This window comes from Oryzias latipes, chromosome 15 (assembly GCF_002234675.1).
Source record: "Oryzias latipes chromosome 15, ASM223467v1".
Taxonomy (NCBI): Eukaryota; Metazoa; Chordata; class Actinopteri; order Beloniformes; family Adrianichthyidae; genus Oryzias; species Oryzias latipes.
Genome location: NC_019873.2, coordinates 22,800,033 through 22,815,736, shown reverse-complemented (window position 1 = coordinate 22,815,736; position 15,704 = coordinate 22,800,033). Strand labels below are relative to the sequence as shown.

Genomic DNA, 15,704 nt, shown 5'->3' with positions numbered 1-15,704 from the left:
CACGCTGAGCCCTGTGGGGCAGCTGGAACACGCAGGTCAGTGAAATATCAGGCACTCTCGAAGCTGATAAGTGGGTGAGAACAGGATTTTCCTGAAACTCAGATGTGGCCCTGAGCTCTCCTCTGGCCTCCTTGTTTCCTCCAGTGAGAAAGCGCTGTCATTCGTCAATCGGGCTCAGGCAGGGGCACAATAGCAAAGTCTGGGTCCAGGCTGCTCACACCATCGCACAAGCTGCTGATAAGACTCACCTTCCGGGACCTAGAAGAACCGAGGCTTCGCTCACAACAGCTTGGTCCTCTGCCAGTCTCACTCCATGACCATAAAATAAAAAGGAAAGGGAAAGTTTGTGAGAGGCAGCCTTGACTCTGCATGGAGTTGAACATCTTTCTATCACTTCAGGGACTTTTATTCTTTCAAGGTGTTTCTATTTTCATGAAGTTGCTTAGTAAAAGTAAAAGAAAGTCAAGAAGGTCAAAACAGAAGAACATTTTCCTGATGAGTCAATTCATTATGAAACTATAGCGTTTAAAGGGCATTTAAAGTTGAATGAATCAGATTTGATCACACTGTCAATCACACCAATTTCCTTGTCGAGGGATCAATTACAGTTCTATCGAGTTCTAGACTGTTTGGATCAATAAATCCATCCATAGGTAACATGAGAATCTTTGACCATTTTTAAACAAATATTTGGTTTTGTTTAAAACCTCTTCTGGCACAGCAGTATCTTCTCATTGATAATTGGGCGGGAATTGCTGCATAATTCTTGTGCTAAATATTTTTCAAGTTTTCCAACCTCCACTGAATTCAAACCAAACAAAGGCAGAATTTCTGTTTCACTTGTAAAATTAAGAATTCAATAATCACTGACTAAAAATTAAAATAAACTCTTTTTGACAAACTTCATGGTTTCATGTGTCGTTTTCTGCATACATAAGAATTAATGTGTATGATTAACAATTGAATTATTTACAAGTGTATGTGGAAGTGTAACGACTAATCATCCTAAGTTTTATATACATACATACATACATACATACATACATACATACATACATACATACATACATACATACATACATACATACATACATACATACATACATACATACATACATACATACATACATACATACATACATACATACATACATACATACATACATACATATATATGTGTGTGTGTGTGGGGTGTGTGTGGGTGTGTGTGTGTGTGGGTGTGTGTGTGTTTCGTTTTATTTTTCTTCGTTTGATTTCTTGAAACAAATAATTTCTCCTTTTTTTTGCCACTTAAAAATACAAAAAAATTTCCAAGGAAAAATCCACCTATGGTGAAGTGAAGATGGATTCCATACATTAATTGATTTTTAAGCTGATCCTTCAGAACACGTGCTTTAGACATTTTCTTTATCTGCAGCAGCTGAGCTGCACCATTTACACACCTGTCAATATGTTCAATTAGAAGGCCATTTTTAAGCTTTAGACTCTTTATTTTGTTGACTTTATAGCTTATTCTGTCGAACAACTGGATAGACTAATTTTTAAACATGAATAGGAGGGAACTCAGTGAAGTTACAGCTTTTGAAACTGTCAGGAGCGCATGCGCGTCCGCTAACCTGCGCTCCGCTCCTGACCTTCTTGCTTATCGCGATGATTTCTGAAATGAAGATGATCTATTGTCCAGCACCGAGGAGCTGCTTGACACTCTGTGAGAGTCTGGGTTTTGTTACAGGCAGGAAACAGACTCTTCCGCTGCATAAACACGCGGCTTAACTTGACCACTTTTGGACTGGCGGTGACACGCGAGGACCGTGATGGTCAGCTCTAGGCTGGAGACGCTGCGTGCGCGTTGTTCGCGTGCGCGCCGATGCTGAAAGCTGCAGAGCCATTAGGCGATTGAGGCTCTGATAGGGATGACGCTTTTAACAGCAATGTAAACAGAATTGGTACTTTTGTAAAATCCATTGATCCGTCATAATGACTCCTAACACTGTGGACGGAAACGTCTCTAAAATCCATTCTAGTCATTTGTTAATAGAATAATATCAGTTTTGTTTATAGGGATTGATCAAAAGTAAATATTTGTTGAACTGATTATCACAAATCTTAAAAAATGTAATATTTGCTTATTTGTCATCAGAATACCTGCATGTAAACCTTTCTCATTGTCTGATTGTTCGAGTGGCGCATGCGTTCTTCAACTTTTCTTCAAAAAAGTTATTTTTTGGGCTTATCACTTTGACTCTGGCCGAGGAAAGAGGTGTTCCGTTACAATAAGCTAAAACTAAAAGAACAACAACAAAACATGTTAAAATTTAAAATTTAAAAGAAAGCTTTACGATTTAATTCAGGAAATAAAAATATCTAAAAATAGCAGAAAAATGCATAAAATGAATAATAAAACTATAGATACATTTAAAAGCTGCAAAGACATTTATTGGAAAAAAATTTGACTTAAAAATCTGTTCAGTAAAGTAGCTGTGATTTATTATTTTTCATCATTGTTCTAACTATTGCTTTTATATATATATGTGTGTGTGTGTGTGTGTGTGTGTGTGTGGGTGTGTGTGTGTGTGTGTGTGTGTGTGTGTGTGTTTGTGTGTGTGTGTGTGTGTGTGTCCTACAGCTTTATAAATGATTATTTTGACTTTTGTTTAAACGGAATGTGACTGCACACGAATTGCTTCTGCTAAAGTTTTTCAACGTAACATGTCTCTTATATTCGTAAAATGTTTAAAAATGTACTCCTCTAATTTGCTTAAGCTAAATTTGCATATGGAGGAGACTTGGTTAAAATAAAAATGCAAATTCATTTTTCCTATTTGGTTTTCCAACACTATCTGGATCCCAGAGGAGTGTTATCTTGTCTGCGGAGGATGCTGAGACAGGAAACCAAGATATGCGTAATCTTTGACCCACCGCAGCGGTGATCCTGCTCTTTCATATCTGCCGAATTATTCCATTAGGAATCTTGATGTTTAGTTAAAGGGAAATCATCTTTTACATACAAAGAGCAAAGTCAGATAATCTTGAAGAAACAACCTTTGTTTTTAAAAGTCAACGTACCTTTGTGTGTGGAGGCGATGGTGTCAGTATTATTTCATAAACGTCTTCCTGACGCGCAGGTAGATCCAGAGAGAAGCGCGCGCTGTGAGCCCCTCCCCCGATTCAGGACGTCACAGAACGAGAGAGGACCGCGTCTTAGCTGACCCAGCTCTTTCTCCAACCAAACAGGACCCACCTCCCGTCATCTCTCGGCCCCCCCAGTCATTGACAATCGGCCAGCAGAGAGGGATGTCACAGCTGAGTGAAAGCCAACCTCCGCTGGGCTGCGTGAAAAACAAGACAAACGGCGCATTTTCTCAGCTTGGCGCGTTAACTTTTAACTTTTACGCACCGTGAGGACCCTTTGAAGCTTTGAAATCTGTTTTCAGCTGCTGGTTACAATGATTCCAAGTCCGATTCTAGCTTCCTCCACCACGCCTTTTTCTGTAAAGGACATTTTGAAGATGGAGTTGCAGCAGCAGTCCCAGCAGCACCAGTTCCAGCTGATCTCCTGCTTAGGTCTCTCCGGCGCGCTGTCGCAGCCTGGAACCCATCCTAACAAATCGTTCGGCTCTCATTCGCCGCCTTCCTGCATGCTGGCAGGAAGAGACAGCCCCAGTCCCATCAGCTCCTGCCTCTCGGAGAACGACGAGAGGATGTCGTACCTCAGCGGGCTGAGTGCTCAGGATCGCCTGGTGGAGTCGACTATGCCGCTGGACGTGTTTGGCAGCACGGCGCCGAACAACACGGACGAACTGCGTTCAGAGACTAACCAAGAAGTCAACGACAACAGTGAGTATAGCTTTATTTTGACCGAAAAAACAGGAGTTTATGTTCACATCTTAGAAAGGTTACAACATACAGTCCTTCTTTTCCATCAATATCTCAACACATATATGGACAAAGTTGAATCAAACTGAAAAAAACAAACAAATTTTTGCTATTGTTGTCATGTTTTGTTGGTTTGTTAATACAGCCATACAATAAAATAAAACAAAACATAAAATAGCCAAACCTTTGTAACTATTAAAAAATAAACAAACTAATAAAAATAACTTAGAGTTCTACTTTACAAAACTCTCCACGAGTTGTCTACACAGGCTTATGGCTTATGGCACTTCCGGATTTGTTCAAGTTGTTTACGCACAGAATTGACATTCATTCAAATTCACGATTCTAATATAACAGATTGAAATGTTGTACTTATATTTAAAAAATACTTTTATGATTTTTTTTACGTAATTATTAATCCAGACAATAACATTAATTAAATATTGTGTGTTTTAATAAATGTTTTTATCAAAAACATATTTTAAACAAATTAAAATGTTAAACAAATTAAAATGTGTTTTTATTTATCATAATATGTTGTATTTCTCATGAAGAAATACAAAATAAAAGAAAAGAAAGAACATTTACGCACATGAGTTTGCGCGTTTTTCTTTGATCCGCCTTTTCAAACAGATGGCATGTGCTATAAGAAAAAAATTTATCAATAAGGAAAATCTTTTTATGTATTTCAATTGTAATTTGCTGTTTCCATTTTAATCACAGCACGACAGAGTTGTAAATTAGTGTTATGGTGATTCTTAATGTTTTCTTATTATTATTATTATTATTAATATTATTGTTTTTATTATTATTGTGTCTTTTTTAATCAACATCAGGCTACATGTACGGATTCATCCCATATTGGAATGACTTCTGTTTTGCGTTAAGCTCAATAACATTAAGTCGCACAGCTCATACTAATGTGAATGACCGTTACTTACATTTTGAATAAAACTCAAAGGTATTTTGCGCGTTGTGGACTCCTCTCAAACCCTTCTTCCATCTGCAGAGGGATGCAGTGCGCTGCTGCGGCCCGACTGTGAGGATGCAGAGTCAGAGAAGTCCTCCACCAAGCAGCCGAGGACCAGGAGGAAACCCCGCGTCCTCTTTTCCCAGGCCCAGGTGTTTGAGCTGGAGCGTCGCTTTAAGCAGCAGCGTTACCTGTCCGCTCCGGAGAGGGAGCACTTGGCCAGCTCCCTGAAGCTCACCTCCACCCAGGTCAAGATTTGGTTCCAGAATAGAAGGTACAAATGTAAGAGGCAGCGGCAAGACAAGACTCTAGAGATAGCGGGCCATCACCATCACCACCCGCCGCCACCAAGGAGGGTCGCTGTGCCGGTTTTGGTCCGAGATGGGAGGCCTTGTCTATCTGGATCACAAAACTACAACCCTCATTACGCAGTTGGAGCTCCAAATCCGTACTACAGCGGCTATCCGACCTATAGCTACAACAACTCAGCGTACACCAACACTTACTCTTGCACTTACTCCAGTTTACCCGCTCTTCCACCGACCCACACCCCTACAAATGCACTGATGACCATGAATCTGGGGAATATCGGTGCGCAGACCCAAACCCAGGCTGCTCAGGGGCCCGTGGTCGCACCCTGCCAAGGAACTCTGCAGGGGATCAGGGCATGGTAACCCGAACTGAAGAACACACCCATACTGCAGACTTCATCATCTGAAGCAGGAAATAAAAACAGTGATAAGCTTCTACATGGAACTGTAGCGCACGGCAGGCTCATGATGAAGACATACAACATAAAAGAAAAGAAAGAACATTTACGCACATGAGTTTGCGCGTTATTCTTTGACCCGCCTTTTCAAACAGATGGCATGTGCTATAAGAAAAAAATGTATCAATAAGGAAAATCTTTTTTATGCATTTCAATTGTAATTTGCTGTTTCCAATTTAATTACAGCACGACAGAGTTGTAAATTAGTGTTATGGTGATTCATAATGTTTTCTTTTTTATTGACATTTTCAGCTTAACACAGCGCGCCGTGGGTTTCACCTGACGACTTTGTTTTTCATTTGGGTGACACTAAAAGCTCACAACTATGATGAAACACTAACAAGACTGAGTCTGCGTTCAAGTGGCAAAAGCATCAAGATGAGAAGGATTGGTCGTGGAATTAAAGGACGCAAACATCATGTCAAAAATGTTTACTTTTCTGATTGTCTCTGCGCATGCGTTTGTCTCTACATTTCCCAGGAATTATTTGGGAGAAAATAAAAAAAAAAAATTTAAATGTTGGTAATATTTATAACATTTCTCATCTTAATTTTTTTTTCCATGAGAAAAACACCCTTGCTTCGAAGACAAAAAGCAGAAACAGAAAGAATTAAAGGCTGAGTGTCCGGTCAAGATTCAGCGATGGACATTAACCAGACAACCAGCATCCTCGAGAATCAAGAGGCTTTTTGACCCACAAGTCATTCTTAAATATTCTTGCGGGAACATTAAACTACAACGCCCATAACAACACTAATGTAAAGAAAAACTATGAGTAAATTAAATAGTTAAATCTTTGCCCCACATGTCAATCCATTTAAGATTCTAACGAATCCGTCCTAAAACACACTTTCCACACACTATCTCAGCTGAAGGAGGGCTTAAAACAAATGCCTTCACCTACACGATGAGACGGTCGACCATGCTATTAATGGAGATGGATGGCAGAGTAAACAGAGTGTTAGTCTGCTCTGATAGCCTCCCTGTCCATTTCCTCTGGCTACTGCGCTGCCGGTAGGACATACCTGGTGTCAGCTCTAAGTGCTGCACAGTCACTAGTGTAAATAGAGCTGGCGACAGGACGGCGATGCCTGAGGTCGCAGCGGCTTTGCTGCGGCTGCACTGACAGGAGCTGGCGATCGCTATCGCTGGGTTTCCAAAGATAGCAGCTCAGCTGCTCATCGCTGCTACACAAGTGGGGAGTTTCCCAAAACAGAAAAGCCTAATGGCGACCGCTCAAGGAGCTCACAAAAAGAGCTTTATTCCAAATATAGAGGGGAAGAACGTTCGAGGAGGAGCTGCTGCAAGGTGTCCGTCCTGGAACTGCTTGGCTGTTTTTTTTATAAAGAGGAACATTATACAAGTTTCTCATTATTTTGGTAGAGCTTGTGGTTTAATTAAACAACGCACTTTAACTAAAATCTTCAATTAAAAAATGTAAAAAAATATATATGAACTGAGAATCTGGATGTGTGCGTAAAGTTGTGTAACATTCTGGATTTACGTGGAAACAACACGTTCAAAGGTTTTTACGCATTAGCTAAATTCCATTTTTAGGTACTCTCTAATATGTTTTTACACACATCTAAGAAAATATTTAGTTTTTGTTATAAGGTACGTAGTGTAAATATAACAGACTAAAGAGTTTTGTCAGCTCAAAACTGTAGACAGAGGGGAAGAATTCCATACATTTTGATTACAGAAATGACGGACCGTTGTGTTCCTTGCGTTAAAACATTTATGTTTCCAGTGCTGACATGTTTCGTCACCCTGAGCTGGTTTAGCTCTGTAGAAAGGAGAGTGACTAACAAGAAAGTAAGGAGAAAAATAGCGACACGCTGCATCTTTCATAGCGTCTGCTGACTTCAGGTTGGAGTCGTTATTGTGTAATACCGTAGGTGGGGGTTCGTGCGCCATAGTTGCATAGTAGTTACTCTCACGCTTTACTTTGGATACAACGAATCCTGGTCACATGGCGGCGCTACTCGCCTGTTTTGTGCTGACAGTTAATCTGCAGAAAAGTGGGATTTTAAAATATTTAAATGTGACTTTTTTAGGGATTGCCACTAAGATACCATTATGCTTTTTAAAAAAGTAAAATCAGTAAATAAAGAACAGACAGTAAAAGAGAAGGGAATGTCAACCTAGAAAAGTTCTGGAACACGTTATAAAATGAGTTTTTAGGATGGATAAAGATGCTGAATTTCACACTGAGCCACCTTTTTACGCACAGTTTACGCGTGCATCTTTTTGCTTTGCGCAATACAATTGGCAAATTAAATCACATGTTTAAAGGGTAACATGCGCATCCAAGTATAAACAATCTACTTGTGTTAAAAATAATGTTGATTTTTTTTTACTGCAGATTCTGAAATATCTGTCTGCAAACAAGAACATAAAAAGTTTAAGTCTTGTGTATATTGTGTTTTGTTATTACAAGGCAGACAAGCTGGTTTTAGAGCTCTATTGTGTAGTCAGTGTCCCGCTTGTTCTACTGGACACAGGGTGACCAGCTTTAAAGCTGGGCGGCGCGAAGGAGGGACCACGCAAAGAAATCAGCCTACAAGTCTTAACTTGGGCTGCTGCTGAGACAGTCTTGACAGCTCTTGATGTTCTCTGCTCACCAGCAGACGTATTCACAACAACTGAACTTGAAGGATCAAAGAAAGCGGTGGGAATTTGAAGTCGCAAAGACGTTTTGGATTTTTCCTGCGCCGCGTCCCTTGATGCCTACCTGTACAATTTATGCGCGAGTGAGGAACTCTCCGCGCTTTCCTTGAGAGGCATGACATCAAGCTTTTCACCTTTTTCTATCAAAGACATCCTCAACAGGCGTTACGCCCGGGGAAAGTCTGGCTGCACCGATGCAGAAGAACTGCGCACTGCGGATGCCAGTTGCATCCTTCCGGAAAGACTAACACCTCATCCAGGGGCGTCTCCAGGAAGCCGACCCCTTACCTGCAAGGAGGAACCCTTTGAGACTGAGGTCAAACAAGGTGGGGAGATTTATTTAAATAAATGTTTGCGTACGTTTAGATTGCAACTGGGATGACAAGACACTTGGTTTCTGCATCAAGCCCATGGCAACCGATGAAATGAAAGAAGGTACATTTTCACCATAGAACAAATGACAGTTGTGCATTCAGATTAACCATAAAAGAAACTGAAACAATTAGTTTTCAAAACATGAGAAGGAAATCACTTTCTTCAAGCAAATTCTTAACTAAACAGAATCTCAAACAGAATCTCGCAAAATCTGCTTTAAAATCTTTTGATAAATAATTGGTCAATTTTACTGTAGTTTTACTGGGATAAATATGTGATTAGTTTAAGATATAGATTTATTGATTATTATTTTTGTTTTAAAACACAGTAATGTGTTTTGCAATAACACAGCGCTTCCAATCCATAAAAGAGTGAAATAAAAGTGAGCTCCTTTCATCCCTGCAGAGATTAAATGCATTTGTTCTTGCATTTTTTTATGTTGGAACCGAAGAGTTTTCTGAGAAGACGGACGAGCATTTCCAAACCCAGACGCGCGCAGAGGAGGAGGGCCACCTCCAGCGCGGGGAGGCATGCTGCTGTCCCCAGGAGAACCGCCAGCAGCGCAGGCCGGGAACGAAGAAGCGCTCCAGAGCGGCCTTCTCTCACACACAAGTCCACGAACTGGAGCGCCGCTTCAGCGCACAGAGGTACCTCTCAGGCCCAGAAAGGGCAGATCTGGCGGAGGCCCTGAAGCTCACAGAAACGCAGGTAAAGATCTGGTTTCAGAACCGGAGGTATAAGACTAAACGGCGCCAGGTCGCAGCTGAAGTGGCGGCACTGAACCCAAAGACCGTGTCCGTTAAAGTCCTGGTGAGAGACGAGGAGAAGCAGCACCAGCGGGGCGCTGCGGTGCACCTCCCCATGAACGCGCCTCTGTACCAGGAATACCAGTACTACCCCTACCTGCACTACTACTACCAGCCTTGGAGTATGGGCAGCATGCCGTGTGGAGTGATGCTATGAGGTCTGCTACACACTGTGAACTCTGCTTCCTGTCATCAGTTTTGAAACCTCTTTTTATGATTCTGTATATCTGTCCAACAGAAGCCTTGATGCATTGGTTCAGAACACCTTTAAGCTTTTTTTTTAACTTTACTTTTTAAATTTAGATATTGGGATTTCATTAAAAGGCATAATTATGTTAGCAAAAAGAGAATCCAACAGCATTTGTTATATGAGACTTATTCAAGAGTCTTGTCAATGCATTTAATTAGTACTATTTTTAAGATCTTTAATAAAATAATTACTTGCTTTACTCATCTTATTTTTCTCCAACTTTTTTTTAAGTCAAATACTTTTGGAAATATTTTTATTCAGTTCAAAAGGCTGGAAAAATCAATTTGATTATAATCTTCCTTTTTGGATTTTTTGTTATGACAAAATTCTATTTTTTCTTCAAAGTCAGAAAATCAAACTGGCTTTTTTGAATTTGGTGAAATCAACCAGACACTGCTTAAACATATTAGCATCTTTAGAAGTGACTGTATCTCTCAGAAAGTTTTTTTTTCTTCCTAATGGAACCTGTGGAGCTTATTTAGATTTGTATGGCTTCACAATCCACTTCAGAACTAAGGTCCGGACTGTGGCTCTTCTTTATTTTGTGCCTGTCCAAGCTTTAACTTAAATATTCAAAGAATTTATCAACCATCTACAAGATTTTATTGAGTAAGTAGATTATGAACAAATCTTAAACTTTTGCAAACTAATTCAGGAAATAAAGTTTCTTAAATTTTAAAGGTACTAGTCATTTTTACTTTAGAGACACTTTGTTGGTGATTAAACTAATTATTTTATCCTTGATTGAGTTTCTCTTTTGAGAAGTCGTGGGTTTAGCCCTAATCTTTTTAGCCAAAGTTGATTTGGGGAAACAAGGATAATGTACAAACACCTCAATATGTCAAATGTGAATGTGTAGAGGGTTTTTGTGAAGATTGGATTGTGTTGTGTGGTTGTGCTGCATGTGTCAGAGAGGGTCAATAGACCGTGGAGTTGTTTCACCATCCAGCTTTCCTGCACACGGAAGACTGCGCACATTCATCAAGCTTTACTCAGAAGACTACACCCCTATGTTGAAAGCATAAACACAACTGACACACTTGAAATAAAAACATAATTCATACACAAAGTGTCTGGTGTGGCTTCCCTCTTATCTGGTAGGATTCACAGGTCAGACTGGGTAAAAATGTGTTAAGTTGGCACTGCAAGTTGTAAGTGTAAAGATTAGAATCTAGAGTATTTTTAACAACCCAACCAAGACAAAATCAATAAAAAATGTTTTTTTTTTTTTAAATGCTGTGTTACCTTGGGGGAGGAATACACATAATCAGTGTTTTTTTAAAATCCTACTCCAATCATCCTTTTATGTATTTTAAAATTGTTTCCAGTGGTTTTTTATTTATGATTGTGCCTTTTTTGGCCAAAAATGTAAAAAATCTGACGTTTTCTCAAACATAGTGTCTGCAGAGCAGCAGTAGTTCATTAGAAATTCATCTCTGAGTTGTGGAGACTTTCCATCATCTTTGTTTTCCCTCCCCCCTTCTCGCTTATAGCCCTTCACACCCCCAACCTAACCTAACCAGTGCAACAAAAATGGCGAGCAATTTATGAGCTATCCAGCCTTGCAGTTTTGAGCTGGATTGCAATTCAGACGACGGCATGGATCAAGTGGATGCATCAGAATAGAGTGGAGCAGGGAACTTGTGGCCGCCGACTATAGCACCTACATCACTGTTACAAGATTTCTTCAACTACATTTTTTTTGTTTGATTCCCAACGATTAGCATAAAGAAATACCATACAATCATGAAAAAAATGCCACAAGAACACAAAAAAACAACAATTTCTATTGCAGTGGGTCTTTAACAATCTGTTTTCTAAATGTGTTCTACTGTTTTGCTGAGCAAGCAGTGAAACGATTGAAAGATGATTGTATTTAATTATTTTGGGTGAACGCTCTTCCAAGCTTTTATGCCATTTGTTTCTGTTTCTCTCTGGGCGCTAATCAAATGTTCAAAAACTAAAGAGGTTCGACGTTTTCTTTATGTAAAATAGGTACTTAAGTTTCCCCTTTTCCCCCCACTGTCTGTTTTTGCATGATTTATCACCTCTTGTACTGTGGCACCGGCCCAAACCTCTCTTATCGGTCGCATCAAAACATCACTTCAAGTTATCGTAAGTGGTTGTGCATAACAGGTTTGCAGGTGGGAGGAAGAGCACGTCTGATTTGAACTGTGAACTTCTAAGTCTCGAATCAACAGAAGTCAGTCACAGATAGGTGGATTCAGGAATTTCTGTTAGAATTGGAGACGGAGCTGCATTGAAGCCACCAGGTATTCCTTTTTCTATGAGCTCTGATTATTCACATTGTGCTGATGAATGGTTGGTCTGGTCATGGCCGCCTGCCGTGACTAGATAAGGCTTTGCTTTCACTGCGCCCTGTTTGTGATGTGAATTTCCATAGAAGACAAAGAAAGACGATGATAAAGTGAATGTCACACAGCCAGTTATTTGATGCAGATCCATAGGTGTTTCAGCACATTGCAACTCACTTGTGCGACGTAAAAGCCTGGACAGTTTAGAAAGCAAACAGACACTATAGTGTCTGATTAGATCTAAAGGGCCTATTTGTTTGCATCACATTATTTGCTTAACTTCATGTTGTTGACAGCATAATACAAGAATAAGTGTGGCATTCACACTATATGTTCATATTTGCAGTATAACTTTTGTCCCATTTTACAATAAGACACTTCTTTGTGCAAAAGGAGCAATCCAAAGTGTTGGTTTAGCAAACGACTTTGTTACAGATGCTGAAGAGGCTCTGCTTTGCCTTGTTACCTGTCTGCTTTTTTTGTGCGTCTTTATGTCTGCCTTTTTGTCAGTATATCTGTCAGCAAGGTGCCGGAATAAAGACATGCTCACCTCTTTTCAACTCCTTTCAATTCAGTTTGGTTTCAAGTATAAATGGAAACAAAAGGCTGGATAGAACAAAAGTAAAACATAAAACAGGGAAAGGAAAATGTTTAATTTGGTGGGTTTTTGAAAAATTATAATCGAAGACTGCAACTGCAACTGGCATCAACTGGTTTAGCTGAAAAATAGGCTGAAAGCAGAAGTTTCTGCTTCAGCCGTATACATTTCCAGGTTTGGTGTTATGCTGACCAGAGGGGGTCGTTAACAAACTGTTTATTACTTAACATTTGGGTTTTACTTTGCAAATATAATCTCAAAGATTAAAAGTAAAATATCAAACTAGTTAACTAACTTTTAAAATGAAGGTTAACTCATACTGGCTTGTTCATACTTGACTTTAGTTCCTCTGTTAGTCTGATGTGTTTGGTAGCAGCTGGATGGCTCAGTTGGTTGAGTGCAGCACTGGCACATGGAAAATCAGGGATCCGATTCCCAGGGAACTTCACCCAGTGAGGGACTTTGGACAAGTCCCTTTGCTCTACGGCAATAAAGGGGCACAACTCTATGTCGGTCCGGTTCCTGTTTTTAGTAAAAAAAAAAGCCTGTATTGATTTTTTAGGATGTTTTGCAGAGGAGCAGTATTCATAAGAAATTTGTCTCTGAGCTGTGGGCAGGACTGTTGGTGTGGAGAAACCCCGCACCCTTCCCCTCCCTGTTGCTGTGAGTTCTCTGTTTAAACGCTCTCCCCACTAGCTTACAGTCCCTCACATCTCCAACTTAACATAACAAAAAATAGCGAGCAATATTGGAGCTATCCATCTGTACGGTTTTGAGCCAGATGCAAACTCGGACGAAGCAAATGAAGACATACATGGATCCGTGAATGCATCCAAATGGAGCAGAGGAGGGAGCTTGTGGCCTGCCAAATGTATTTTCCACATCACAAAAAAGCTCCTTTTCAAACAGCAATTTAAAAAAAGAAATACTCAGAAATGCAATATTAATGTTTATTTTCTCAAAATTTGTCCTCCATCATTGGAAAAAACGCCACAAGAATATTTTAAAAACATCGTAAACCCAATGTTCATGGAGCTTTAATACAAAAAAAAATGTACTAAATCTGGTTTGAAAACCTTTCAAATAATTCTGCAAAGGGCAGATCCGCTTACCAAAGGATTACTAAATAAATATTTATTGAATGTAACTTTTTTCTGTTTCTCATATTCATGTCACATTTAAGAGATAAGCATGTCGGTGCTTTCTTTCAATGCAGAAGAGTTTCAAAAGTGTCAATTATAAATTATTAACCATAAATCCCAAAATCAAACTTAAATAAATAACTAAAAATATCTTCCAATGTATATGTTTGTGTGAAACCTTGAGTCGTTTTACAGCTTTCTGGTTCCAGCCCCACTTATTCATTTAAAAGTGGATTAGAGACAGTGACATTGTGTGACTCATGCAAACAAAGTAAGTTGGGCTTCATGTTTTCTATAAATAGACTTACAAAGCAGAGAAAGAGAGAAAAAAGAAAAAGAGCCAGCCAGAACAGATGAGCGTGTTTATCCATCATCAACTTTCATAACACTAGTTTGATTTCAATAATGCTTGTTGATTCCACTGGAAACAGGTAATATCTCGTTGTTGTTTTTTTTGTTGCTCCAGAACTTGTTCAGCTGAGAGGAATGTCTGCAGAGGTGGAGGTGCCACTCTGGTGTGTAGAACAGCAGAGGCAGCCCTCATCTAATCCATGCATGACTGTACTTTCAAGATACGCATCGACAGAGAATGCGTTCAGTACTCCTGAGCAGCAATTACACATTCATATCCGATGCGCCTTTTGTTAGAGGTATCAACCACCCTGAGTTCTTGTTGATTTAAACACAAGATCTATACATAACAGCTGCATGCACCGAGTCTGAACGAAAGGATTTAGAGCTCACGCGACAGGGAGAGGCTTCCCTTTTCACCAGTCTTTTCAGAAACTCCACCACTTCTTTGCTCCATCTTAAAAATCAGCTACATGTTTGACTTTTGGGGGAAAACAGAGAAGCAGTGTGTGTTGTAGACTCAGGTCAGGACTCAGGAAAGACCGAGGTCATGGTTAATACCCCTGTTTAAAGACAGATCTGTGACCCTTTGACCTCAGCCTTGTCTCTTTCTTGTGTACACACACACACACACACACCCAAACTGGAAATAATCCCACCCAGAGGACTCTTCAGGCTAGTCCCTGAAACTATTAGCAGATAGCATCAGTGCATGGTGGAATGTAAACATTTACAGTAAAGCTAAAAGAACATCAACTCCCCCTGGGGGAGGCACATCTATCACACAGTAACCTCATCAGCTCACATAAACTCTCCCACTTTCAAAAGGAATTAGATGTTGCACCTTTCTGCTCAATTTCATTTGATAACCAACACAGACTGTTTAGTTTCGCAAGGTTACTTTTGTGGAGTTAGAGTCAAGAGGTTGATTTTAACAGATGATTCAGCAAGTTCTTGTAGTTCAAGTGACAAATCCTGCTGATTTAAAGCTTTAGGTTTTTCACATTGGGATACGATGCAAAAGAGCTACGTCTTTCAACATGATGTATGCGACGTTGCATCTGCAGAAATAGGAGTTTGGGTCATTGCAGGGAGTTAGAAGACTCAGCCCATCAACTGCATAAAAAGACAGCAATGATGTTTGTGCTTTTATGAATTTCAATTTGTATCCGTAAAGTGGTGTTCAAGCTACGTTCACATCACCTTCAGCAACGCACATTCAAGCGACCAATTGTCAATGACAAGTCTGTGTAAGCGTGTACATACGTGTATGAACTCTTGTGTTCACGCCTCGCCACGTGACTTTCAACAACTGTTTCAGGCTCTACATACAAAACATGTGGACATTGAATATGCGTTAAAAAGTAAAACCAGGTCAAAATTTGACCAATCAGGGACTCGGATATGGTAGTGACGCATGGCTGGCGTCCCTTTTCAATTGACAGAAGTGCCAACCGTTTAATAATTTATCATGGAGGAGAAATTATTAATTGTGTTTTGTGGCTGGGCAAAATTATATGACTCCAAGTCTTTTTTTTTCATACATCGGAATAGAGCTGTGAAAGAAAAAGCCTGGAGCAAG

At 39.8% G+C, this 15,704-nt stretch overlaps 2 protein-coding genes across 2 annotated transcripts; both read left to right on the top strand.

Annotated features, from left to right (window-relative positions):
- Nucleotides 1–3,237: 3,237 nt before the first annotated feature.
- On the top strand, nucleotides 3,238–6,132 carry nkx2-3 (NK2 homeobox 3). The gene is made up of 2 exons (XM_004077146.4): nucleotides 3,238–3,837; nucleotides 4,886–6,132. The coding sequence occupies exons 1-2, from the start codon at nucleotides 3,447–3,449 to the stop codon at nucleotides 5,518–5,520; spliced, it is 1,026 nt and encodes a 341-aa protein (XP_004077194.1). The 5' UTR covers nucleotides 3,238–3,446; the 3' UTR covers nucleotides 5,521–6,132.
- A 2,008-nt stretch (nucleotides 6,133–8,140) lies between these two features.
- LOC101160836 (homeobox protein zampogna) lies at nucleotides 8,141–10,785 on the top strand. Its single transcript, XM_004077384.4, has 2 exons — nucleotides 8,141–8,611; nucleotides 9,112–10,785. Exons 1-2 carry the CDS (start codon nucleotides 8,401–8,403, stop codon nucleotides 9,621–9,623), a joined length of 723 nt encoding a protein of 240 aa, XP_004077432.1. The 5' UTR covers nucleotides 8,141–8,400; the 3' UTR covers nucleotides 9,624–10,785.
- The last annotated feature ends 4,919 nt before the right edge of the window (nucleotides 10,786–15,704 follow it).

Coding starts and splice junctions, on each gene's coding strand:
- nkx2-3 (XM_004077146.4), top strand. CDS start 3,447: ATGATTCCAAGTCCGATTCTAGCTTCCTCCACCACGCCTTTTTCTGTA. Junction 3,838..4,885: donor CCAAGAAGTCAACGACAACA/GTGAGTATAGCT, acceptor TTCCATCTGCAG/AGGGATGCAGTGCGCTGCTG.
- LOC101160836 (XM_004077384.4), top strand. CDS start 8,401: ATGACATCAAGCTTTTCACCTTTTTCTATCAAAGACATCCTCAACAGG. Junction 8,612..9,111: donor TGAGACTGAGGTCAAACAAG/GTGGGGAGATTT, acceptor TTGGAACCGAAG/AGTTTTCTGAGAAGACGGAC.